Source organism: Pseudopipra pipra, chromosome 17 (genome assembly GCF_036250125.1).
Source record: "Pseudopipra pipra isolate bDixPip1 chromosome 17, bDixPip1.hap1, whole genome shotgun sequence".
Classification (NCBI taxonomy): domain Eukaryota; kingdom Metazoa; phylum Chordata; class Aves; order Passeriformes; family Pipridae; genus Pseudopipra; species Pseudopipra pipra.
This window is the reverse complement of record NC_087565.1, coordinates 5,833,428-5,861,207: the sequence shown is the minus strand read 5'-3', so window position 1 is coordinate 5,861,207 and position 27,780 is coordinate 5,833,428. Positions and strand designations below refer to the sequence as shown.

The 27,780-nt window shown below is 48.9% G+C and overlaps 1 protein-coding gene across 3 annotated transcripts in view; it reads right to left on the bottom strand.

The window, feature by feature from the left end:
- Positions 1 to 24,050, bottom strand: part of LAMA5 (laminin subunit alpha 5) — an 88,841-nt gene extending 64,791 nt beyond the window's left edge. For all 3 annotated transcript variants that reach the window (XM_064674061.1, XM_064674063.1, XM_064674064.1), the window contains exons 1-2: positions 23,655 to 24,050; positions 17,558 to 17,710 (exon numbers count right to left, since the gene is read on the bottom strand). In XM_064674061.1, coding sequence (XP_064530131.1) covers positions 17,558 to 17,710; positions 23,655 to 23,957 — 456 coding nt within the window. In that variant the 5' untranslated portion in view covers positions 23,958 to 24,050. The remainder of the gene's footprint in view (positions 1 to 17,557; positions 17,711 to 23,654) is intronic.
- Between the last annotated feature and the right edge of the window lie 3,730 nt (positions 24,051 to 27,780).

The window sequence follows — 27,780 nt, the reverse complement described above, 5'->3', positions numbered from 1 at the left end:
GATAAGCACTCCCCAGGACAGTGCTCCTTGCCCCCAACCTTCAGGAAATCCCTGCTCTAGAGGCACCGACTGCTTTTCCCAGAAGTGCGAGCAGCTGAGGAGAACAGAAACGCTCCACTTTGGATGAGAGGTCTGGGAAAATGTTTCTCCTCTAACTTTCATGACAGGTTCGAATTCTTTCGGAGGGAGGACTAATGTGGGTTGTTTTGAAACAGGCGCTGTGTTATTGTAACCAATAACAGGAAATTAATGGCTCGCTATGTGGTGGGACACAAGGCAGTCCCCCCGGGGCAGGCTGCTGGCTGTCCCCACCATGGCCATATCCTGTGTGCTGGCTGTCACTGCTGGATGTGTAGCAGAGTCTGCAGAAAGCACTGGACACTCCTCAAAGGACCAGCAGCAGATAAAAAGGAAGAGGGAAGGCAGAGCCAAAGCCTTTCCAGGTGCCCCATCCAGTGCACTCTGTTCCCCATAGCTGGGGGGCTAGTGAAGACTAAAGCCTTTGTCTGGTGCACCTACCCTGAACATCAAATATACTTCCAAAAATGAACTGTGCCACCTCTCCTACCTTGGGGACAGGCAAAGAGACTCCCCTCCCTCCCTGAATCCTTGGCTGCCACGTACCAGCCACTGGAAGAAAAGATGCTTCTGGCAAACGCAAGATGTTTCTTTTTGAGAAGCAGAGTTAGCTCACGCTGTTCTCCAGCGTTATCTATCTCAGCATGAGACCGAGCCGTGCCAGAACAAACAGCACATCAAATAAACAACACACTAAGACAGAGCACGCTGCGGACACGTGCAGTCACTCTGCTCTTGAGCCCCAGTGGCTCCCGTGGCTCAGACATCTGCAGTGGCTTTACTTCACTCGCCGTAGAGCCACACTTTTCTCTGACCTGCCCCAGGGCTGCCTTGGAGGTTCTGTGCTGCCCAAAGCGGGTCTTGCTGCTGACAGAGTAGCCCAGCCCAACTGCAACAGCTTCACTTCGCCGAGGACTGATGCTTTCAACACAACTCCAGCTATCCTGGTTAGAAAGGTTCCGGCACACCCAACTGCAAACATCGCTGTGAGCGCTCCTGCTCAGTCAGCATCGAGCCAGCAGCAGCACTAATCCACCTGCTCACGTTTCCAACACCGAATCTCTGGCTGATGCAGCAGCCAGGGATGGGAGGAAGCGGCGCAGCCCAGAACTTCTCCAGCCCATCAGTGCGTTTCGGGTCACACCTCTGACCCAGTTTCAAATCCGGGCGGTTTCTATTCGCAGAGCTCGGGGAGCTGTGCCACAGCCCCGGCCATGCACCTGTCAGCCCCTCTCCCTTTCAGCAACCTGACCCTGGGCAGCCACGCCACAGACATGCTCACATCCTGTCCTGGCCCTGGGGACACTGGACTGCACCAGTACTCCCTGCTGATGTGAGATGTGGGGAAAATAAACCCCAAAGTCTTTCCAACACCGGCACCAAAGACGACTTCCCAGCCTGCCCAGCAGCCATCTCATGTTTCCCCTCTTCCTGGTGGCGTACACACAGGATAACTGATCAGTCTCACCACTGCAGAAATCCAAGCCCTTAACCCCACTCCCTGCCCAAAAAATAGCATCAGTAGGAGGATTTACTACCCCTCAATACAGGTAAAAAGGATCAGAACTCACATACTAGTTATGGATACAGCGTAAGCACAGGATTACAAACTCAGCATGCCTGGAACACCCAGCACATGTCCTCACTGGAGAGGGGTGGAACCACCAGCACTGCAGGCGTGGGGAGCTCATCTCCATCAGACTCTGGGATTTGCTCTGCCGTTTGCTCAGGCAGGGACAGTGAAAGGGACATAACCACAAGGTAGAGAGGTGCACATTACCCTGCACCACTGATGATCATCACCAGAATCTGTGCTGCTCCTTGGAGGAAGAACCAAGGACACGGGGCTGGTACCTGGGAGGTGGCAGTAGCACATCCTGAGATCAGCAAGAAGCTTTTAATGATCTGATAGAAATATCCCAAAACACCTTTAGAGCAGCCATGTAACTTCTACCCTCCCTTTACTAAACACACACAGTTATTCTAGAGGCAGGGTCCTTGCAAGTGCAATTTAGCATCGAGCACTGTGTGTAACAGCAACAGAAACACCATGGGGTCTGCAATAAGTGGCTATTGGGAAGAAGCAGGATCTCAGCAGGATTCACGCTAACCTGAGCAGGTTTGGCTCAGGAGCTGTTAGACAGCTGTACTTCAGTCCAAGGGAGGTCACTGTACTGTACAGCCCTGCTCCCAAGGGAAGCTTTATAAATATTTTCCATGATAAACATTTGTAAATAGTGTCTTTCAACATGTCTGATACCAGATTCTTGATCTCCTATTTTCAAAAGGAGAGTCATCATCTTCAAAGGAGGGGAGGCAAAGCCATTCATGCAAACAGGATAGCTACAAGCAATCCAGCTTGGCACTCGCCTCCAAAGCTGTTGACATGGGTGTTTGTACTAGATGGTTTGTCTACCAGGCACAGCCAAAACCTCCCCTGCGATGCCTCCCAGCACCGTTCCCAGGCACAGGGTACGGCGCCCTGACAGCCTCCAGAAATCGGATCTGCCTGGGGAAACGTGATCACCTCCATTCCTTTGTTGCTGAGGGACAGGGGTCACATTCTGCCAAGATCACAGCAAAGCAGACTGGCATCTGACTCGGAGCCTCACGGTTCATGAAATCAATATACAGGCCACAGTAGTAATTTCGTCTCCTCTGCTCTTTGAAGAGTTCCCTCCCTTCCTTCTCCCCTGGCCACAAAGCCAGGCTCTGGGTGGTCCCTGCCAAGACTGTAAATTGACTTGTTGAAAGCCTTAGCAAAAGAAAGGTCAGATGCTTTATAAACTGAGCAGGACCCACAGTGCTGTACAGCTATTTTCACATTATGCGAAGGATATGCACATCCACACAGCTGCTCACACCACAGCAGGCATCATATCTCATCCAGGTGCTCCCACGTTGCACAGGTTTTCCCCAAAATAGCACATGAAAATGCGATTCTTGATACCATGCCTCACATACACCTTCAGCTCTGGTTACAGAATAGGGCAAAGGTGGGGTGAGCTGTGGAGCTGCTGCCCTTCATTATGGATGGTAAACTCCCACATGGGAACCAAACCTGTTGGGAAGTGGAGCTCAGACTTGGCACTCTCCATTTTAAAGGGTCAACAAGCCAGCAAAGTGTCCCTGTAAGGAGCAGCCATAAACCCACCAACTTTCCTGCAGGTTCAGCCACTAAAGGACAACAGCACGTGCACACCTACAGACACCCCTCTGCACACACACACAGGGCTGGTCCAGAGCCTGGAAGCTACCATGAGGTGAACTTCATGCTGTGAAACCACTGCTGGCTGAATGCTCACTGTTGGAAAGGGAAAGAAAACATGGAAGGAGCCACAAAACTCATACAGAACAGTGGTTTCATGAGCTGGGCAGGACACCAGCCACGCTGTCCTACAGACAATATCACATGAGACCAAAAGGCACAGCAGTGTGTGGGGCTGCACAGACTGGTTTGGCTGGAATCCCTGAAAGCACTTCCCAGGGTCACAGCATCCTTATTCTGATGGTTGAGAAGAAGGACAAGGGGATGGAGAGCAGAGACAAGACCACAGATACACCTGACAGAGACCTTCAAACCAGTTTTCAGTCCTTCTCTATGGCCTGCCATCCACATGAGAGGCTGCAGTTCTGTGCTGCCTTAACATGCTACAAATCCCACTGCCTCAGACCTAAAAAAAAAGAAATTGCCTTGCAGAACCCCCAACTGCCCAGCAATTTGGTAAAACCCAACTGTCCTACAGGTGCTCTTATTGCTCTCAGCCTTGCTGTTGCTGTACCCCACACACTGCAGGGCAAACAGGCATTTATACCTTTGCTCAGCCCCTCCTGCTTCCCTGCTCCCACTGCCCAGCTCTGGGAAGGAACAGAGATAAGGGGAGTGCTACAGAAAACATAAGTGCTTAAGAAATCTCTGATTTAGTGGATATAAGAGGTCTGGGTAAGTACACACCACTGAAATAAAGACCACTGCTGAAAGAAGGGCAAGCATATGGGATGGCATGTGTCCAGGGTGGGGGCATAGCACAGGTATGTCATCTACTTCAGAAGTTAAAACCCAAGCATTTAAGCAATAATCAGCACTGGCATTCTCATGGTGCCACAGTCTGATGAAATATGTCCAACTGGCCTTCATGGAAGTGTCTCCCTGAAGATGGCTCACAGATGCCAGAGCAGCCCAGGGTGTGCAGAGTGGGATCCCCAAGGCCTGAGGTAACACTCATGCATTTCAGACAAAAAGCAGCACTGGTGTAAAACAGAGGGGGTAGAGCAGCATCCTCCCTGACCTGAACTGATGGCATATGATCTCAGCCTCTCCAAAAGCTCCCCAACACACTGTTTTAAGAGGTGCACAGACCTGCTATGAAAATCATTTGATAATGTGTCTCCTGGGCTGAAGAAGGCTGACAACAAGGTCGTGGGGGAAGAAAATAAGGAATTAACTGCATAGGAAAAAAAAAAAAAGTCATCTCCAAACACCATGAGACTTGCTGTATGAAGCAGTTATTCCATCTCTACAGCAAGCTCAGACCCAGAGGGAGACTGCTAGAAGTGAAACTGCAACAACTGAGGCTCTGCAGGGTCCAAATCAGCTCCACTCTCCTACCCAGTAACTCCAAACCAAGCGTTTCAGCTGCCAGCCCCAGGGATAACACAAGCCAGGAGTAATATCTCAGTGCAGCCCTTACTGTGAGCACACAATTCCCCAGGCTCCTTAATAAGACATATTAATTTTTCACACTGTTAAGGGGAAAGCAAACAGCTTAGGCATTTCTGTTCCTACATTAGGCTCTCAAGCACTTTTGCTGCATATCTTATCAGCACAGCTTCAGCAGCCTTTCCAAGCCGTTTCAAGACTTTGGCCTTCAGAAACCTGGAGAGGGGGGTGGAAAAACCCTCTATTCATACTTACCAAAGCATAGCACATTTTCAAGAGGACATTCCTACCATCCAGAGCAAACAAATGTTCCCAACTGTACATTCTATGGGTTGTTTGAGTTGTAGCAAGTAGTATCAATACAGGTTCACTGCACAAGGTATTCAAATATTCTTAGGAGTTCCTGGGCCAGTTTAAAATTGAAAGGGAGAGGCCAGACAAAAGAATACTTGTCTGTGCTTTAGACAGCTTGCAGGCTGGTTTTTACACCCAGGGTTTTACAAGCACAGCTCCATCAGCTAGGACCACAAGCTTGTTGGGATGGGCTCTCCAGAGCGTGCTAGGAGCTGTACAAATCTGGGACCTGCTCCATGGCCAGGCATCCTAGGCCCTGCAGTACTAAAAATTAAAAAAAATACCACAAAAGAGCTATAGTAAGACCCTTTTCAGTACTGCCAAAGCCTTGCTGATTTGCTAAGTTTGTTCAGGAAGTCCTTGGCTAAATCATGGGCTGAAAAAAGAAACCCTCGAGTCCCCTTCCACAGGATACAAATAGGATTTTGTGCTTTAGATACTGGATGAGACTTGAAACAGCATCTGCTCTTTCTATGGCCAACAGTGAATCAGACGTCTGTGACATTCCTAGAGCTTTCTGAGGGTCTTGGGCAGTGATGTAATGATCCCACCACAATCCAGCAGACATGCAGACAAATGCCACCTGATCTGCTATGACAAGCAGGAGCCAAATCTTCCGTCTTACAGGGCACAGTGGGCAGAGCAAGGTGTCAGAGCACCAGCCTAGGTGTCAGCCCATCACACTGAGGAAGAGCTGTCTCTATACACCCCAGCACCCCAGAGCCCTGGACATCACTGCTTGGGCCACACCAAGGAGTTAAGCCTCAGGCACTGCAATTCACTACTTTGCTTGCCATCATCATCACAGCTCTGAATTTGTGACAGAAAGGCCTTTTGCAATCATGGCAGAGCTTGGGTGTCACCAAGCAGAGTCTCCAGCTACACAGTGAATGGTGCAGGGGCAACCATAATCTTCACCACACAACTGAATTCTACTAAAAAAAAAAAAAAAAAATCAGGCCTGTTGCAAGCTCAGCCATTTAATTCAACTAAAACACCCAAGAGCGATATTAACCTTGACAAGGCACAACTTGTACAGGTGTGACACAGCAATTTCCCATCAAAGAGAGGATTTCAGACCCAACCTGTCTAACCCACCCAGGTCCTCTTTTTCCTTGCATTCATGGGATTTAAAAAGAAAAGGAAAAGAAAAAAAATCCCCATGTCATACATTTCACTTCCAGAGCTGCAGGAAATCCACTCCAAGTCACATGCCAGCTTCAGCTCCGAGGGTTTCCTTGGGCCGTTCCTTTCAGCGACAAGGAGAACAAAGTAACCTTGGCAAATGGCCATGCTACAAGCAAATATTTCCCCCATTCCCTTGAATGAAGTGGATATCCTGTCACAAACCTGCGCTCATGGGAAGGGTGAGGAGGGGAAGGAAGCGGAAGAGGACGAATTAGCTGAAAATTGGCACAACGTGAGAAGTCTCAGCTTGCCACCAAAGCCCCTGAAAGGCTTCTCATTTCAAATGGCCAAATGCCAAAGATGAATGACTCACACAAACCTCAGAGGAACCCCAAGCCCTCTGGCACTCAAGAGCAGTATACCTAAATGCCACTTCCTTTCCACTCTCCATTCCCTGTCTTTCTTAATTCTCCATTCCCTGAGTCAAGTGGTTTTAGAAGGTCCCTTTCTGGAGCACTGATTGAGAAGACCCAGCTCCAAGCAGAAGAGAGTGCCCCTTGCACCACATATTAGGTCCCTGCACTAAACCCAACTGCACCCACCTTCCAGGCATTTCAGCAGCATCGCCCTTCTGTAATTCCTCTGCATGGTCCCTGCAAGCTTTGACAGCACTGGGTTTAAAGCTCTGGTCGTTAGCAGATTTCAACAAAGCCAATCCCAACATGTGCAAGCAGGTTTATTCTTCTAAAAATCTGCATTACAGCCATGCACACTATGTTAGCATTTGTCAGCAAGTTTCCCCACCATGACACTGCCATTCATAGCTGGGTTAGCTGACCCAACAGCAGCACATACCAGGGTCACAGCGGGATTAACATTCCCAAAGCACTGCTAACACCAGCAGAGACCTGCAGCTACTGTGTTTGTGTGGAGTTCTTACTGCTGTTTGGACCCATGAGGGTCACAAGAACACAGGGTTTGTCCTCAAGATCCCCCAAGACCCTGTTGCATTTACAGCTCCATTTACAGATACTTGAAGCAAGACCACTCTGAGGCAGAAAGCAACGACTGGTAAAGAAATGAAAAAACAAACCCCAGCCTGGAGTCCAGCCAAAAATCTTTGTGCCCACTGAGTTTGGGTGGATGCAGACTTTGCAAAAGCCTGGAAAAGGATTAAGGAATAGCTTTAGCAAACAGCCAGGACGACAACAACAGTGAAGTCATGACGAAGCCAGCGATACAGCTTTCTGTTTGCAGTCATGAGTCTGTGATTACAGTTTGTAACTATGTGCAAATACCAGAAAGCCATTCTTTTCCTCTTCCCATCAAGGCTTGGCATCCTGCACATTTAACTAGATCCAAGAGATGCCTACAGCAGCATGCCAGCTGGATTTTGGTCACAGGGCATGCTCCGACCCACAGTGACAGGAACTTGGAGGAACCCATAAACAGAGCTCAGCTGAGAGTGTGAGGGAGAGCTCTGTATCAAAGCAGGCAGAGAAAGAAACAGGAAAGAGCAACTAAAAAAAAAAAAAAAAAGAATTGTGGCAACTCTCAGTTTGGCTGTTTGCTTGTCCCTGCATGGGTTATGCAAACAACCACTGGTAAAACTCAGGATGCCAAGCAGAAGATGTAAAACAATTCTCAGGCAGAGCACACAAACTAGAGCGAGTTACACACACAGGCTTGGACAGGAAATCTGCTCCATCAAAGATGCAGTTTTTAGCATACAGGTACATGGAAAAAAGACATCATTGATATGCTAATATTCTAGGATAAAGGCAACTTACTCTAAGGGAAGCTGTTCTAAGTTTCAGATAACCATGAATGCCATGCAACACAGACACTTATCCCTGCAACAGGAGCTCAGCCAGTTTAACCTTGCTGGCAGAGCCCAGACTTCTCAAGGTAGATGCAGCTGGGAACAACAGGCATGATGCTTCCTGCTACATCATCCCCCATGACCATTTTGTTTGACAGAAGGAAGGAGAAGACAGTTAACTACCATCCTAACACTGTCCTCCAGGAGCTCTGACTGACAAGCCCAGGCAAATCTTATTGCAGCAGCAATTGCTGGCCCTGTTACCTGCTCATCCTCTCTGCCAGAGCTGTTAGCCCTGAGCAGACCTGTCAGGAAGCAGCACGTCAGGAAGCTACTCCAGAGCCACCTGGCAATCCAGCAGTGGCAGCACATCCAGTTTGCAACACATCCTTGCTGCCATCAAGTAGGTGATACCCAGTGCACCTGGAGAACATAAACCATCTTGGAAGGGGACTGAGAAGGGTGCTGAGTTCCTAAACCATACCAGCAGCTCCATCTCTGCTCTCCCTGTCTCTGGCTGGTTGCCCTGCCAAAGCAGGGTGTGTGGGGCCAGGCTGGGGTTCCTGGAGGAAACAGGAACCGTGGCTTCCTATACTGCACAGACAGGAGCTGGCACCATCCAGATGCACCTTCCATTAGCAGTGACCTCATGTTAACAAAGGCTTTTTATAGTCATGCTTGGCAAGTCCTTCTATGGAGAACACTTGGCAAGTCCTCTTATGGAGAACAAAGTAACATCATTCTCCTCATTCTTGTCAGGATCTGGTGACCAAAGTAGCCCCAAACCACTGTCCCATCCTTGTCTTGTCAAGGCCTTCTCCTCCTCCTCCCCAGATCTTCCAGTACATCCAATCTCTCCTCTCCAACCATCCCCTCAGCACACCTCCAGAAGCAAAATCTCAACTACCAGGTCTGTGTGAATAGGCCACATTTTCCTCATCTGCTGCCACTGATCCCGAGTCCCCTCATAAGCTGTTTCTAAAGACTCTTCCAACCCATCACACCAGGTATGTGCCTTTCACCTTGTGTCTTCCTACTGGTTTCCCTTTTAATTTCTGTCACACAGAAAGCAATGTACTATTTACTGCACTGCTTGGCATTACACATGGGAGGGGAGGTCTGGAATTTGAAGAGCACTGAATCCAGAAAACAGGAAACGGCTGAGGATCAAGGCTGGGCACAGCCCAGAGGCCCACATTTATGACTATAATAAAAGGATAAGGCAGAGATGAAAGCAAAGCTGAGCCAGGCTTGGTAAAGCATCAAAAGAAAGGTGCAGGGGGCTAGAACAGGCTTGAAAGAGCAGAGAAGCTGACTAGGCAGATGATCAGAAGTGTATTTAGCATCCTCTGTGCCAGCCCGGTGGATCTGAGCCAGTACACTGCTGTGCTGGAGCTGTGGACTGCAAGGACAGCTCCTGGAAACATGCCCCAGGAAGCAGGAAAAGCTCACTTGAGGGGCTTCTCATCTTGATCAGGACAAGCATCAAGAACTGAACTGACTGTGCAATGCCACAGGACGAGCCTGTCTCCCAGTCCCTCAAGAAGGACACGACTGGCAGTATCTCCAGGCTCACAGCCCTTGGCACTCGGGTGTGTTTGGAGGACACGAGTCCATGGACAGCTGAGCACCCCACAGGGGTAAGGGATGCTGTCACTTGCTGGAGGAAGATGACAGACAGAAAAGAAGGGCTGTGTGGGGCCAAGCCAAGAGCTTGACTCCAGAAATTCTCTTCTGCAAACAATTTTGTACTCACTGGTCTGGCACTGCACAGGCTTCTGCACACAGGCTGTGCGCAGAAAATGATGGAGATGGTTGCAGTATTCCCTCTTTGGAGATGGGATAAGTCAAATCACAGAAAATTCTAATTCACTTATTTGGATGCCAGCACGCTCTGTGCCAGAGCTGGGAACCTCTCTGGTTCCGCTGGGCACACCGACCTTCCCAAAACGCTCCCTGTAACATCTCCCTGAAGGAGAAAAACAACTCTCCAGTAAACAGGGGCCTGACCCAGACAGTTCTGCTCTGTTTTAACTTGCCTGGTACAACCACAAACAGAGCAGACAAAGCTGACCCCCAGAGCACGTGTATCCACTCACATTCACACCCAATTCAAGGCACGCTCTTGTTTTCCAGCCCAGCCAAGCAGACACTTTCCAGGAGAACAGCAAGAAATTACAAGGCTTGCCTTCCAGCTATTCATTACTAACTAAAGCCTCCCATACACCAGCTTGCAGCTCCCCTGACCTCTCCCCATCTCGTGCTCGCCCCGAGGCTTTTTCCTGATCTTTGAAGAATCCCAGGGAGCTGAGAAGGAAGGGACAGCCTGGAGGGAATGGTAGGAGACCTCTCCATTAGCCTCTTTGTTTCTCATCACACCAAAATTTAAAATAGGCAACAATATCTAGGGAAAAACTACAGTGGAAATCTTCCACGCACTTCTTAGAAACAGTAATTATCCTTTCATCAGTCATTACCTGGAGCTGTTCTGAGCAGGGAGGCTGAGACTTATTTTAACACCTGGTTCAGGTCTAGGCAGAGCAAGCACAGCCTCTGGGAAGATTAAGTCGTTTAAGCACAAGGGTCATTTGTAGAAGATGCAAAGGATGGGCAGAAACACCCTCCTTGGAGGCCACAAAAGGTGCAATGCTGAGTGACCTGCCCAGAGCCTCCTGCTCCCGTGCTCTTCTCCGTGCTCACAGCCTGGCAGACGTGAGGCAGGGCAGGTCCTTTGGGAATCAAGTGTTACAAGTGAAATACCATCTACTCATTGCAGCCCTGGAATACTGATTTTAAGCAGTACTGGTTCATGACTTGAGTAAACACAACATACAATTAAAATTCACGTGTCATCCATGATTTACCTACGCTGCTATTCTGCACATCTTTTCCCTGACAGCAACCCACAGCAGCAGTAACAAAGAGGAAAGAAGTTTCAGCCTTGGCTGCTCTGGATCCTGGAGCTTGGCAAGGCTGTTTGAAAAGGAGAGGATGGCTCTGCTCTTGCTGCCAGAGGAGAGATGCCCGTTTGATTAACAACCAGACGCTCCCTTCCCGCTCACCTGAACGGCTCCCGCGCAGCCCTTGGAGCCAGGAATCTGGTGGGAGTTGGCAAATAGCACAGAAAGGTCGAGAAGGCCCAAGCAAAGGAAAAAAAAAATCTCCCTTTATCGGCACAAAAAAATTCCCAAAAGCCAGCTGCTGGTCTGGGTCAGGGGAACTGCAACTTTGAAGAAAACAGAACAGCCTTCACAGCTAAGTTAATTTAAACAATAAAGGGGAAAATAAATTGGGAGGGAAGAGAAGATCCACTTGGGCTTGGTGCCAGCTCCCAGTGCTGTATGCTCCCACAGTCACACCTTTTCTGCTTTTCCCAGAGAAGCATTACAAATATGCACCCCACTTGCACTCCACAGCCATGGCAAAGGACAGCAGCACTGAACAGGCTCTGTAGTTAAATGGGAGCCCCAGACCATCTCAGATTAGGGAACTACAATTCTGAAGCCTCTAAACAGATGAAGATCTTGATCTACTTTTGAAGGATTCAATGGCAGTTGCAGAGGACTCTACACAGGAGAAGAGACCATAGGCTGAGCTGTTCAAAGTAAAAAGGATTTCTGCTCAGCCTACTTAACATGCTTTATTTTTAATACTGCTTTTGCTCCAAGAGCTGGAGAACAATTTGGAGAAAGAAGGTCTTTGTTAGAGATTTTACGCCCCAGCCCTTTATTTAAGGTGCAAAAGCTCACAATAAATGTCACTAAGCCCTCCTACCCCTTTCCCACAGTGGTGCCCCAGCACAGTGAAGACCAAGTAGTCTTTAACAGTAAGAGATGTTAAGAAAAGTAAAAACCATGTAGAAAAAAAGAAAGTATCTTAAATCTTCACCCATTCTTGCAATGCTCCATGACAAACCCACCAGGCAGATAAGGCAGCCTGTGGCCCTGAGAGAAATGGACACTGTGCATTTCCCAGCAACATGAGCTGGGGAAAACATTGCAGAAGACATTCCCCACTGAGGGGAAGGAAAGGAAGAGACTGATTTCAATTTTCCCCCTGTGTACAGCAGGAATGAACAAGGATGTCTCAGAGGGAAATGCAGGCAGCAGTTACATCACCCAGAGGCACTAAGAGCTCTCACAGCAATGGAAATGAAGTTTCCAAAGGAACAAGGTGAAAGAAGGCAGAAATTTACCTAGTTTTCAGCTGAAAATGCTTCTTGGTTGATCTTCCCTATCCCACACCAAGCCCAGGGAAAGCAGCCACTATGCAACAGCTCCCTTCAGGAACAACCACAAGCATTCTGTTGCTGTTTCATGAGTTCAGTCATCAAGAAGGATTTTTCAATTAATTAGCTAGGGAATAAACATCAGATTCATCTGCATGCTGAAGGCTTTTGGGAGGGAGGTAAGCCTTGCCCCATCTCTTTGCAAGGCTTTCCTTCCAGCTGCCTTTCAAAGAGGGCTCCTGAAGATCTCCACCAGCAGCTTCCAATATTATTTCAATTAAATGAAAATAAGTGGAAGGTTAGAAACTGAGGTGAAAGAAGATTTCAGAGCATTGTGACACACAAGGTACTGCTTCAGTGATGTTCCTTTAGCATTAGGCCAGGTCTAATCCAGTCCAGATCTGCCAAAGATGAGCAGGAATTTAATACTCATTAACAAGAAATCAGTTCACACAAAGAGGATTGAGCAAGTCAGGCATTTGACTACATTTGCACATTTGTAGGTATCCTGCAAAGCCAGTCCTGAGGGGCCACATCTGCAGTGCAAGAGGGGACAGAAGTAGGTTTATGCCCTGAAAATCCACCTGGGGAAAAACACCCATCTCCTTTTGAGCAAAGTTTTGCACTGAAAGACCAGCAGCCTCTTGGCCAAGGGCTGAAGTGCCCTGTGTGTACTGTGTATCAACACCTTCACTTCAGAGCTAAAAGAGTTAATCAGTCCAGAGGCCAGAAAAAGTGGCAGCTTTGGCATTGTAATTACTAGAAACCTCATTAAATGCTTCCCAAAGCACCCAGTAAGTTATCAAACTACTCCCTTGCAGAGAGACATCCTACAGTGACTACAAAACACACCTTCAGACTGGCCCAGGGCCTTGGCTCACAATCCCTTTAATTTCCTTTCCATCCTCATGAGTTACCAATGAATGAAACTTTATTTTTCTCTTTTTAACCCCAAAGGGAGCTGCATTTTAAGCAGTAACACTCTGTATCTCTCCAAAGGAGGAGGCTTCTCTCCTCAGCAGCAGAGGTGAATGGTGTTTCTTGCCAGTCACGGGTGTGTAGGGGAGGCTGTGTGCCCTCCATGAGGCACTGATGGATTAAATACCTTTGGGGTGTAAATCAAAACTCCCTGCAAAGCTTCAGTCTGAAATTCTGTTCTCCAGTGTCACCAGGGCCAGCAGACAACGCGGGGGGAGATGGGGGATGAATCCAGCCACCTTCTCACTGCAGTAATTAACCTCAAGCAAGCACTGGCACGAAGCTCCTGCTCTTGCATGACTGTGAGCATTCCTCCCCACAGAGTTTATCATAAAGCACCAACTATCCATAAACATCTCTGGGAAGGGCTGGCCTGGGTTCACCTTCATGCGAGGAAGATGTCGGGCCCTGGCAAAAAGCCAGCCATTCATGTCTCTTTAAACCTCCTGATTTTTGTCAGCTCTGACTCAAATGACCTTCTTGTAAAAAAAAAAAAAAAAACCAACAAAAAGAATCTTCCATCACACCCTTTCCTCCCCTCCACCCACTGTGGCACTTAATCACTGCAGGATCAGAGGGCACAATTCCCATGGTGGCAGTGAGTCATGGTCTCCTGTCTCTCTGCCCTCTGCACAGCCCCTCTGCAGCAGAGGCACTTCCCCATTTCCAGCTGGTCTGGAGCCTCCAGGTAGGAGAGGAAATAGCTTGGAGCTGAGCAGCAGTGGGGCAGGCTGAAGAGCCTCCATCCCACCATGGACCTCTTCCCTCCAAGCCAGGTAGGACAGCCAGGTTTGGGACTCTGACAAGTCCAGACTGTCCAGTGTCCTCCCAACACAGCAGAGTCAATTCTTCTGCCCTGCAAGACCTGAGTTGTGCTTCATCCTTGGTGCCATGATGTATTTTACAACAAATCCAAGCAGCAGCCCAGCCATTCATCCTAAATATACTAAATCTTTAAGCACAAGATCATGATTAAAAGCAATATAAAAAAAAAACAAAACACCCTCTTCATACTCCTCTCTTCAGCAGCTCCTAAAATCCATTTAACTTTCCTCCCTGGAGCTGTTTGCCATATTTCTGGTCCTCAGACCTGGGTCTGACCTGGGAACTCTCAAGTGAATTTTCCTCCTTTTCTAGCCTTTCCCCCACAAGAAATAAAATCCAAGAAGAAAAATCACTCATCCTCATGGAGGGAGGAACAGACACAGCACCAGCAGGAGCAGTTCCAATCCAACCTCCCCAGCAGATAATCGGACACAGCCTCTTCCCAAACCGTTGTGGGAGCTCTGATCTGCCTTGCTGATGAAGCCATTAAGATTAGGCCACTGCTGGCACTAAGATGACTTGAGGCGAGTGTTTAATATCCTCACACCAGCTGGGTGGCCAGCCCAAGCCATTCTTTAACTTATTTGCTGGCTGTGAATATTCCTCCTTCTCTCCTTCCCATAGGATTTTAACATCCCTGTGAGGAGAGCAAGCTCCCAGCTAGGAAAAGCAAAGACCAACAGGCTGCTTAATTAACTGCCCCTCTCTCAGTTGCCACAGCCTCGCCAAATGCTGGAGAAACCCGATTCCAACGGGTAATTAAGCACTTCTGGCTCGAGAGGGTCAAAGCCAGCAGGGAAGCACAGCAGCAAAGGAAGGGGCTGACACCATAAACCCTGTGCCAGCCCCTGCTGTGCCCCCATGCCATCAGCTCCAGCACTCCAGGCACTCATGACTCCCCAGAGGGATAAAGGCTTTTAGTGGCCATCAGTCCCTTAAATTAAATCTTAATTGGTCCAAGAGCTCCCTAGAGGGATACACGAAGCAAGGAGAGGCCTTGTTTGCCAGCCAAAATAAAGCCCTGCTCTCAGATGTGCCTTTGAGGGTGTTGTTACCTGTGCTGTTTCACAGGTATCCAAGGAATTTCTAAAACCTGGCTGCCAGGTACGCTGGCCTGATCCTGTGCTCACCCTGCTGGGTCCCAAGAATTCCTCTTTCTCTCTTCCATCCTTTCAACCAGACTCAAATGCAAAAGGAGGAAATCAGAGATTCTGTAACATTTCATCTTGTTTCTATTGCCCGACCTACCAAAACAAAGGAGGGAAAAGCAAAAGACCTGACTCTCACCAGGAGCATAAACAGGTTATTACAGCAATTACATGCAATAAGGGCACATATAAAGGGGAATCCACTAAAAATGGGCTGGAGCCTTTGGTTTGCCCAGCTGTTGAGACCAGCTGGGTATGATGTATTGCACTGGTGGCAGAGGGTCCGTGAGCCCAGAGAAAATCCACACCAGGTAAAGCATCTGTCTGCAGCACCATGTGCAAATTCTGGTACCAATCCTGCAGAAAGGATCATGCAATCCCACCTCCCTGGGTACCAAGGGCAAATAGACTCAGGAGAGGAGGGAGGTGTTCAGCTCCATTTTAACAGTACTGCAGCCCCTCCAGATTATTCCAGGCTCTGACTCCCAGCACAGCAGCTCTGAAGGCCACAAACCCCCAGGTGAGCCAAATGCAGCAGCTTGCAGGAAACACAGCACAGCTGAGTTAGCTCTGGCCTAAAGCCAGAAAGTTGCCACAGAGAATGACAAAGAGGAGGAGAAGCTCCCAGGGAAAGCTGGTCCTCGAAAATCCCTCTCCAGAAGACGTGAATGATCAGAAAGGCACATTGCAGGCTGGCCCTTGGACAGAGGGGGAGAGCAAAGCAATCCACTCAGCAGCACATCCCTGCCAGCTGGGATGTTTCTAAGAGACACAGCAGATGCCACCCACGCTGGTGAGGGCTCAGCACAGCGTGTGCAGCCCCGGGAGGCTTTGCCCACACAGCTATTGTGTGATGCCTGGTGTGCCCCAGGCGTTAGCAGATATTTCACTGGTGCTGTGCACAGCACAGCTTTGGACAGCTGGCACTTGTGGGAGAGAACAAATTTGTGCAGGGTCTTTGGGAGACTCCAAATGAGTGCTATAGGGCAGAGACAATCCTGGGGACTACAGTCTGTGTTGGAGGCATCTAACAGAAAGGTGTCCTCATCAATACAGCCCAGGTATCCATGGCTGTAAATCTGGAGTCAGACACCTGACAAACCACAGTGACAAATGAGCCTTTACTCCACCAGAGGATGAAAAAGCCACCTGCAAGGCCAGTGCAAAGCTTCAGTGTCCGACAAGGCTCAAAATCCCTGCAAACAGTGCAACCTCCCACAGGGGCAGTGACTCAGCCCCTGAAAGGCTGCTGAGCAATCACAGCAGCCAGGTTTCCTGTGCAAGAGGTGAGCTGCCCACAGTTCCACAACTGCCCCATCCCATGGACCTTCCAGTCAAGGAGAACCCAAATGTGGCTTGTAGCAGAGCTTGGGGAAGCACAGCAGAGGAGGTGAGAGCCCATCCCTACCTGTTCGTGGGGGCCCTTCAGTTGTGTCTGCTAAAGTCTTACAAACTATGGAGCAAATGCCACAAATGCTGAATCACAAGGGCTAAGGCTGCCAGGGAGCAGCTGGGACTGTTCAGCATTGCAGAAGGGGTGTCTCACACACCCCTGTCCTGGCCAAGGACTGAGGAGTTCCCCCATCCAACAGCCAGAGTAGTGGCTCCATACCAGAAAGCAGACCCACATCCCTCAGCTCTTCAGATCTCTGGCTTACAGTGCCTTCCTGCCTTTGCACTCCAGCCAGGGCATCTTTGCTGCTGCTTCCCTCTAAGCTGAGGAAAAACTGAGAGAACACTCCCTTTCCAGAGGGACAGCTCTGTGGATGAATAGGAGCAGCCGAGGATGCAGTGGGGGCTGGCAGCCCTGCTATTACAATGGTAATTCCCTTTGACTTGCCAGCATTAGAGACCAAACATCCATTGTCATCCTTTGTCTTTTATAGGAAGATCTTCAGCATGGACTCGCTGTTTTTAAAGTTTTAAATGCACCAGCTAAAAGTTTTAGAGAGTAACCTTGAATTTCTCAGGGCTATATTTTCCAATTTTGGGGTGAAGCCTTGCTAACTGTCCCCCTTCAAGAGGCAGGTACTCTCTAAGGGGAAATGGCACCTACAAAATGTGGTGGGTTTCCACGAGTGACTCAACTTTTAGGGAGAATCTAAATAGTAACAATAAATAACACACAATTTTTTATAACTATATTAATATAGTTAATATTACAAACGGGCAAAAGGTTTTCCCTTCCATATTTTAACCAGAACCTCATGCCACATTACTAAATGAGTGGGTTCTGTTCCACACTTCCACAGAGGTCTACTAAAGGATTTTAGAAGCACAGCAGCAGGTCCTCACCAGCACCACCTACAACATAACGAAGAAGGGAATTGGGTTACCTGTCCAAGGTCCAAAGTGACGTTGACCTGGTTGAACTCCAGCCCCCGGGAAAGAGGGGGGCTCTGCCACCAGCGCTCTGTCCCATCAATGGCATTTGTGATGGGGTGGGCCTTGTTGCTGTTTGCAGAGGAGCAGATGTCGCAGTACTGGCCCTGTTGGAAAATACAAAACCAACACTTAAACCTCAGCCAGAAAAACGTGGTACAAAGCAAGACAGGTATCACAGCAATTCAGAAAATACAGGGTGTAAGCCTGCTGATGCAAATCTATATATAAACTTTTTGTTTGCACTGATTTGAAGCATGACTGGAAAAAGGAACACGAAAAGGCTCAAAAACCCCCTCAACCACCCAGTGTAGAATTTTGGCTGCTCTAAGCAGCATCCCTTCTATACTGCAGATATACACTGAGTGCTGGCAAAGGAACCTGGACACAAAGAACTTGTTACCAGATGCAGAGGGAGAAGCCACACCACAGTAGAGAACAGTAGCTCAAGCTCCATGGGCATCAGCTCCTCTGCTGAGGTTGCCATTCACACCCCTGCTGATGCCCAGAGATCCTGACCCAGATCATTCAGTCATTTCTACAGACTCAGAACTGGCAGTTCCTCTGCCCAACTCCCTGCAATCTTCTTCTTGTCCACCTATTCATTTCACAGTATAGTCCTTTCAGCTACATTTTCAAGCTTAATAGTCTCACAGCAGAGTTCCTTTTGCTGATGATGCTGCAATGCAAGGCCAGAAAGGGACAGCCCCAGCTGTCAGCTGGCCAGGCACCTCACTGCCATCACTTCTCTGCCTTGCCTTTGTGGTGCGGGTGGTTGTGTCAGCTCCATGGACACGGTGCCAGAGAAAACAGCCCTGCAACTTTAACAGCACGACCAGACAAAAGACCTGAGCTGTTAAGGGCAATTCTTTCTTTCCCATTAAGGGACAAATGAATCTGACCCACTCTCAAAAAAACCTGCAAATAGCCCTGAAAATTGGCAAGTTATTTCTTTTGTGGAGCCACTGTTCTGTCGCTTGAATTGCTGCTACAACAGCCTAGAAGGGGACTCTGTTACAGGCAGTTTTCCTTTTAAAGGCGCAGTTATCCCCAGGCAGGAATGCTGCCCTTGCCTGTCCCAGCTGCAGCCAGCGTTAATATTACACCAGGTACAAGATCTCAAGACAGGCAATCCCCTTCCTGTTCACTGCATCTGCACCCCTACAAGGGCTGAGGCAAGACAGAGCCACCGCAGAGCGTGTGATTTTCCAGATGCTCCAAACTCTGGAGGAATCTCCGTGCAAAGGAAACAGATTTCACAGCATTCTTCCCCACAGCCATGCCCTATGTTATTTGCAGGCAATTATGCAACACAAATTGTCCTGAACAAGAACACATTTTCATTAAGTGTTCTGGAGATATGAAAATAGCAGACTGGGTAAGCACAAGGCCAAAGAAAAAGGAAGCTAAAACCACCCAGGTAACCCTGACACCCACTGTACAGAGCACCCGCTGTACAGAGAGGTCAGGACAAGGCTCGTTTGAACATGCTTTGAGCCAGGAGGGAGAGCAGACCAGATAAAACTGACCCAACTCTTCAGCTCAAACCTCTAACGGGAACCGGTGCAACAGGTTGTGTGGAAATTTCTGCTGCACAATGCACAACACTGGGAGGGGGGGGGAGTGAGGCAAGGTTACAAAATGGGGATAAATAACAAAAATAAAGTGTTCTCATAGTTTAAATTCTTGCCACAGATGTAAAAACCATTTTGGACCCAAAGTTCACGTCGACTGAAGACAGTCAACTCAAGTTAAATTAGAGGGGACTAAAAATTAGGATCAGCTGCTCCACATTTGTAATGCTGCTGTTGTCCCTCCCCACTGCTGTGCAGCCTGGGCTGGAAACACATCAACAGCTGAACCAAGTTCGCTGTTAAAAGCGTGATTAGCCTCTTTGATGCACCAGTTGCTCATTAGTTGTTTCATTAGAGCCAGACCTAAAGCTGGTGGGAATCATTTCCAGCTATTTGTATTTTAGAGAAACAGGCTCCCGCGCAGTGCGTCAGGTTCTCTACAGGGGAGTTCTGACATCAGCAGAGGACTTTAATTAAAAAAGCAATTGTGAGCAGCAGGCTTAGCGAAGACAGCAGGTTGCCAGAGCAGAAGAGGTGTGGACACCGCTAAGGTCCACCAAAGAAAAAACTTTGCAAAAAGAAAGCAATGCAAGTTGCAGGGCAGCTTAGAGAACATAAAACTGCCACTATCAGAGCAAACTGCAAAGAGAGAGATAAGGAAGAGGTTTGAATGGAGGGCAGCTTACAGAGACCTGCAAGGCCCAGTCCTGTTCCTACTCAAGTCAGTGGGAACTTTGAAGTTTCCCCTGAGCATGAAGACTAGCCAGGCACCCCACTGGCAACACTCGCCTTGGGGAAAATAGGTGGCTTTGTCCCACTTTATCTGGCCCTGCCATGACCCAACATCAGCTCTCCTCACCTGATTTATCAGAAAACCACAGGGAGCATGGGGCAGCCTGGGCTGCTGGGGATGAGGTAAGAAGGGCAGGAAATGGGGGGTAAAAAGTACTGTTTCAGACAAGTAAAATGCACTGCTCGCTGCTACCAGGGCTGTCCTTGCAGATCAGCTGCTCAGGCAAAGTTAAGCAGTGCTGTCTCACCAGGTGTTTTTTTCTGTGAGCAACAGCACCTTTTTCTAAAAACTTTCATTTTCAGCCACAGTTAAACCCCTGAAGTCCAACTCTATTGCATATGTAAATGCAAAAGAGACACGTATAGAGAGGTACAGCATCAATTGTCACCCAGAGCATGGAGAGCCCTGGGCTGAGCCGGATTCCCAGTGCCACACGGGACAGACATGGTCTGGGATTACAAAGCACACCAGGACAAATGGTCACTGACTACTGTAGGATATCAAAAGAGAATGTCACTAAATTCATAGACGCTCAGGTATGAAATAGCTTCAGATCTCATCTGTTAGTGACACCTGGAAGAGCGAGAGGACCAGACCTCTGGTCAATGCCCACATACAGCTCAGCACCACAATTCACTGTGCAAACCAGTGCTTGGAACACAGGGTGGGTGTGAAGACAGGCTTTAGAGGAAGGCAAAAGTTGCACTGACTTGAAAACAGTGAAGTTTGTGTTCTGTTCTTAAATTCTGAGGTCTAGAATTCCTTCAATTAATGCTAGTAACTTGTCTTACTGTTATACTCCTAATCTCCTTAAATAATTGTCTACAACCCTGCCTCACTCCAAGCACAATATACAATCCCTGTTGGAACAGCCCCCTAGGCAGAAGGGTGGGATGGGGAACATGAGCACACTGCTATGCCTTTGCAGAGTTGTCTGTCTTGCAAGACAGCTACAAACATCTGCAGCAAAGCTCAATCAGAAAAAAAGAAACCTATGACCTCTCTTTTGCCTCATCTTCAAGACATGATCACTAAGGCAGGATCGCCCATGCTGAAGAGTGAGTTGGACAAGGGAAGCAAACCTCCATGGCAAGTCCCTTTCAGCACACCTCAGCACTGCTGTGCATCACATCCTTCCAGACTGAAAAGCCCCCCACAGTTGGAAATGCTCTCTTCTGCCAAAAACCCCTGAATAAAGCAAAGGAAACTCCTTGAAAAGGTTTACAGCCTTCCCATAAGCTGTGCCAAAACCACTGCAAGTGTCTTTAGAGCACCATTATTTCAGAAAGCTTAATGATTATTCGCATTTTAAGACTATCATGTCTTAAAGTCAGTGAACTCCATTTTCTGAAGTTTTCTACAACGTCAAATTAAAACAGTAGAAAACAGAGAACTAACTGAACTAATTTATTAGATGACTGTATTAATGTTTATTCTAAGTCTTTAATCAAGCAAATGTCCCTTCACCACCACAGCATGTGGAAGTGTCTTGGGAGGGTCCCGAGGCATTGTTCCAGAATTCCTGACCAAACCCCCTCATGCCATGGCCACACCACAAACGAGCAGCACTGAGCAGGTGAAGGGAGAAGGGAAGGGACACACGAGCAGCACTGAGCAGGTGAAGGGAGAAGGGAAGGGACACACGGGCAGTGAGGACATGCATGTGGAGATCATTATTGTTGTTTCAGTCTGCTCAAATTGAACACTTCCCTCCCACCTCCCTCCTTGCTTTAGTCACCGGGTGGTGCCAAAAACCCTAAAGGGGATGAATTGGGAACTCTGACCTCTGCTCTGATGCCTCCTGTTTCCTCCCCTCCCTTTTAGGTGCTGCCTGTGGTCATGGAAAGGAGCCACTACAAAAGGATTTTTCTAAAGCTTTCAGACTGACTGAAGACCACTGGCCTGGGAAGTGGTGCTCAGATCAAAGCCACCCTGTGCCAGAGCTGAAGAGGGGACGGAAGGGGGTCGCTGCAGAAATCCACAGCTGGGGAGCTGTGTTTGGCAGCAGGGGAATGATGAGGCTGCCCCCAGAGCTGGTACAGCCTGAAGGGTTTCTTTTAGTCACGAGCATCCTCAGAGCTATGTGTCACGCTGAGCTAGCAGGGTGGCCAGAGCACAGATGGACACATGTGGAGTGATAAATGCACACCCACATTTGCCAGCTTTTCCAAGCACTCTTATTCCTCCTACTTATACTTGGCAGACCATTCAACTTATTTGCAAGCACACATAGTAGCAGTTAACTTCTTCATCTTTCCTTGCTCCTTTGCCTCACTGTAGGCACAATTACTACATCGAGGTCCCTGTAAGCCTCCTGCTACTGGGACTTGAAGCAAAGCTTCTTCAAGTTACATTATTCTACAGTGCAGCAAAGTGAAACAGATCACTTCAGAAGGTGGCAAAACTCAAGAGAAGTCAAGTTTTTGCCATTCAGTAACATCTTCAATAATTTATACTATGTAGAGAGCAGAATTCCATGTCATAACCACACAATAGCCAGAAAATTCCTAGTACAGCACTAACTCGGGAGAATGTGGCCAGAATGAGAAAAATGCTTCAGAGACAACTATGTAACAAAGCCACCCCAACCAAGAGGCCAAAAAAGGCTCAGACCAAGAAACTGACAGTTTTCCCTTGCTCATCCTTACTGTTACCTACAACACGGACAACCCCAGTGCTCCAGGGAACAGGTGAAGTGGCACCATAACCCTCACAAGCACCAGGCAGAAAACACTGGTGAGCAGCAGCTGGTGGCTCCAGGCTTCGAGAGCATTTCAGATCAGAGCTGCTCTTCCCAGCCTGGGCTGCCCTAAGGGGAGGCACAGGATCTGGAGCTCCTGCAACTAAAACTAGTGTTTTACAAGCCCGTTTACAACTGCTCTTTCCTCTCTTCAAGAGAGCCATAGCTGTTACGCTGCACTGCAGTTTTTACCGTCTACATTCCTGGCTGCAAGCTCCCTCTGGGCAGCTCAAAATGGGACCCCCGAGATAAGTCACCTGACATTCGCTTGTGAAATCCACCCTCGTTACTTTCCCTCTGCTCATCCCAACGCCCCACCGAACACACGGGGAACCGCGGAGTTAAAACACATCAAGGTAAATATTATCACGTTTAAGACACATCAAGGTAAATATTATCACGTTTATCATAACGATTCTCTGACTAGAGGAGGAATGTGAGAGGTGGTTTTCCCGGGATTTTATAAACATAAAGAACCCACAAACTTTAAAAATAATGCCCCGGGAACTCAGCGAGCTGCGTTTCATGTGAGCAACTCCTGGCAAGGCTGGGGGAGAGAGAGAGAGCACGTGCGTCCCACCGCCCCGCTGCTCCGGGGAGCTGCGGACAGGCCTGGGCAGGGGGATGCGCTGGGACCACCCCTGCCTGCCCTTCGCCCCCTCCCTGAGCGGCCCGGCACGAACACACCAGCAGCTGCTGGACCAGCTCTGCACAAGGGATGCGTGGGAAAACACGCGCGGAGCGGGGCCGTGGGGCCCCGAGATTCCCCACCGCAGCTCTGCCCCCGAGAAACGGGTGGGACGAGGGAGCGCTGGCCGGGGGAAGCACAAAGCGGGGCTGGGACCCTTCCGCACCCCCCGGCTGTGCCGCCCCGGCGACGCTCCGCGATCCGCCCGTGTGCGGGGTCTGCGCTCCCCCCCCCCATTCCCGCGCACCGGCCGTACCTGGATGGTCTGGTTGGGGTCCCCCCCGGCCACCGGGCCCCCCACCAGTTTGCAGTAGAGATCCTCCACGGCGCGGCGGCTGCCGGCGCCCGCCGCCTCCTCGCCGCAGGTGGCGGTGGCGGAGATGCGGGTGCCCTCGGCCAGGTTGAAGTAGGGCGGGTGGAGGCTGTGCCCGTTCACATCGCTGGGGAAGGAGGCGGGCGGCCGGGCGGCGGCGGCGGGCAGCGCCAGCAGCACCAGCAGGAGCAGCACCAGCAGGAGCAGCCCCGGCCGCGCACCGCCCCGCTCCGCCGCCCTCGCCATCTTCACCGGGGGCTGCCCGAGCGCCGGGGCCGGGCAGGGGCAGCGGCTCCGCGCTCCCGTCCCGCCGCCTCGCTCGGCTCTGCGGCCGCGCCGCCGCCGCGCTACTTCAGCCCCGGCGGCGGGGAGGGGCCGCCCGGCCCCGCCGCCCCCATTAACCCTTTCGCCGCCCCCGGGAATCCCCCGCTGCCCGCCCGGCCTCGCCCCGGGAACCCCCCGCTCCAGCCCGGCCAAGTGGGGTGAAGGGATTCCCCACCTCCCGAATAAAGGGGAGACAGGATCCCCCCGGGGAACAATGTGCCCATTGTATGTGCGGGGCTGCGCTGCCCGGAGGCTCTGCTGGTGTTTTAGTACGTTAAACTCCATTAACCGATAGATGGGTTATCTACAGGAAAACACTCTATTACTAATTAACAAATCAGGGGAAGGCTCCACCGATTCCACTTGGCTCTCCTCGAGGTGTGATGTGGATTCTCGTTAAATTTGGGCAGTGAAATTTTTACTTCCACTTTCCCCAGAAGGGATGGCTTTCGGGAAATGACTTTACCTTCTCACCAGGGGGAAGAAAGCAGATCAGTGATAATCCAACCTTCGCCCAGTCTGTCCACGAACAGTCCCTCCGTGGTGTGACTTGCAAGGACACACACACTGTCAGGTCTTTATATACTGCTGGGTGGAAGACACTTTACAGCTAAGAAACTGAATATGTGTATATATATAAATATATATATATACGTTTGTATATATATATCAACACATAAATTAACTCATCAAATCACAGACCTTTTTTAAATCCAAGAATTAAATGATATTCACAAAACGTTGTGCCGGAACTGGACTAGACTCCATACAGTTGGATTGCTGCAGTATTTGAACCCCACAGGAAGCAAAACAAGCTCTTAAGCATGTCCAGGTCTTCACAGGCTGCTGCTGGGCACTTGCTCCTTGCCAAACATCACCCTCTTTGTTTCTTTTTTCTGTGGACAGCCTAGCAGGAATCAGCCCTCTTGGAAAAGTTCTTTAAAATAATTAAAAAAAAAAAAAAGCATTGTGATGTGTGTAGTTCAAATAGGTAGTTCCACAGACTGCATTCACATATGGCATATATCTAACAGGCTGTGCCATTACACTAATTTCAGCACTTTCAGGGGCCTTTGAAACATCTTTTTTGCTGTATCTGAAGCACTGTATATGTGGGAGAGCACAACAGGCAGTCCGACACTCTCCGCCCTCCCGCCAGGTGCAGCTTGGGAACGCTGGTGGGTCTCAGCATCAGGAGGTGGAGGAGCGCAGATCTACATGCCATCAGGAGCCAGGGAGCCATCCAGTGCCAGCTGTTTCTCTGGGAGGCATTAGCATGACATCAGGACTTGTGAACGCAGGGCGGTGAGAGGTGCCTGGTTCCACATGGCGAGGAAGCACTGAAGCACAGCCGCCAAGCCCATTCAGTTAGAAAGACTTCCTAAAGGGCTTTCAGACATCATTTAACCCCTTCTTGCTTGCCCGTCACTTTGGAGACCTTTCCCCTGGTTTCCCCACTTAATGCAAGATCTTATCGCTCCTCAGATGAATGTATCCTTTAGAAGTGAAATAGAACCTTTAAAAACAAATTCTTATCAAGAGAGCAAGCAGTCTTTGCCCTTTAAACTGTGCTTGAAAATGGGTAAGTTCCTCTGGGGAAAGTGGAACAGCCACCTTTGAGAATACTTGTGCTCTGCAGTAATGGTTAACTAACATGTTTATGCACCCGAGACCAATACTCCACACGACAGGAATTAAAACTTCCTCAAACTTTATCAAATGCCGTATTTAATTAGCTACTTACACCCCATGGCACCTGTGAATATGTAAAAGGAGTTAACAAGGAAAGCAGGGCACAGATTAAGAAAATAACTTTCTCCCACCCCCACGAGAGTTTCAAGGCAAAAGACTCGGGCCAGGATAATATCCATAATCCCTCTAGTGGTAAACGTGGTGGCACGTAATTAATCTCCTCTCCAAAATGCAATTAAGGAAAGTGAAATCACAGTTACCACGTGGGTTTGTGGCACAGGCTCAGGAGCACCACGCAGAAAAAATGACCCTTCTGCAGTATGAACTGCCTCTAGTCAACCACAGAGCTGCTTTCAAAGACAGTTTGAAGACTGCAATTGTACTTAGGCCACCTAAAACTGAGGGGATCTGAAGTTTACCAAGAAGCAATGGAAATGGTTTAAAGAAAGAGCATTCTGAGGGTCTTTTTCCAGCACAGAAAGAGAGGGACAGAGGGTTTCTAACATTGCTAAATATCTGATTTAGAGGTTAACCAAAAACTTGAGGTTAACAACTTGAACTCCTATCCTGATGGCTATCCTGATCTCTGTTCAGCCACGCTGAGGACATGAGTCCCATCTAATCCAAATTCTCATCTGAGAGTCACTAGAAGCAAACATTTCAGGTGAAATCCCGCAGATGGTTGAGGAATACTCTGCTCCCAAAAAAGATGTCCCCTGATCTATGCAGTTAGAACTTTGCTTGAATACTGAAGCCTTTCTTCCGTCTAAGAAGTTTTGCTAAGCATTAATTTCAACATCCCTGGATATTTGCTATTCCTGTTACTCCCTGCTCTGATCCCTCTTTGAGTTATACTAGTTTCTTGAGCCTAGCAATGGTACTTCTTGGCTCGGCTTCACAAAGCTACTGGTCACAGTGACATGCTCTCAAATAGGAGGTGTTGAAGCAGAAGAGACTTTTCCATTTAAATCCAATCCATTACCAGTGAATGCAGAAAGAACTGGAAAAAAAAATCCAGCCTGTAGCATTCCTACTCCAGTCTTCTCTGAGCCTACATGTAGCAACATGATTTAAATCATGCTGCCATCCATCTGCATCCCTTAAAGGCAGCTGAGTTCCACTGAAGTTTTTACTTTTGCTTCCCTGAAAAGTGCAGGACCACGAGGAACTTGCCAGAAGCTGCCACCAGAAACCACAAGCCCTTTCTTCAAGCAAGCTGCGGAGTGACAGACAGGGTTTGGGAGTGGGGAGGGACAGGAAGAGCTTAAAAGAGATCTGAGAACAAATTCAACTTACCTTGATGAGGGAACCCAGTTCCTAAATCTGAACAAAGATTCTGCAAGTTACAAGTGAGTTTTTCCTGTCTACATGTCTTTCTGTTAACCTACAGCAGACGCACAGGGAAGCATCCCACAGCCAGAAGCGAGGCCTGTCTAGTAATTCAGTGGTGATACAAACACATTCTGCTTGCTGTGAATAAATTCTCTGGGTCTGTATTGTCTATTACATAGAGAAATGAAAGGAGTTCTCCTCGCTCCAGGAAAACCAACATATGGCCAATGGAACAAGACCTGTTGCCTTCACAGGCAATGTTTCCTACCAGGGTACCACCACAGTCAGAGCTGCCAGTAAGAGCAGGGCCTGAGCCAAGAGAAATAAGTGAGCATGTGGTTCTTGTATGGTATAGGGTCAGGAGCACGTTATCTTACGGAAGATTTAATTACTTTTCTACTACCCTGCTGCAAGCTGTGTGAAGGAACGTGTTTCCTGAGCTTTGCTCCGTGGTGATCCAAGAAAATTATACCAAGCTCACCATTTTCATAAGCATGTCGTGTCTTGACACAAGTGCGTCAAGAACAGCTACTAGAAGCTAAGAAGTAAATTCCACATGAGCTGGAGTTGAACCAACACAAGCCAGAAGCACAATCAATACCCTTCAAGCACATCTCCAGCTTTATAATTTTACAGCCTTCACAGGCTCTACCTGAGAAGACTGTAAAACAAATCCACAAAAGGCATAAGCTGGTTCCATGTGAGGTTTGCACTGAGTTTG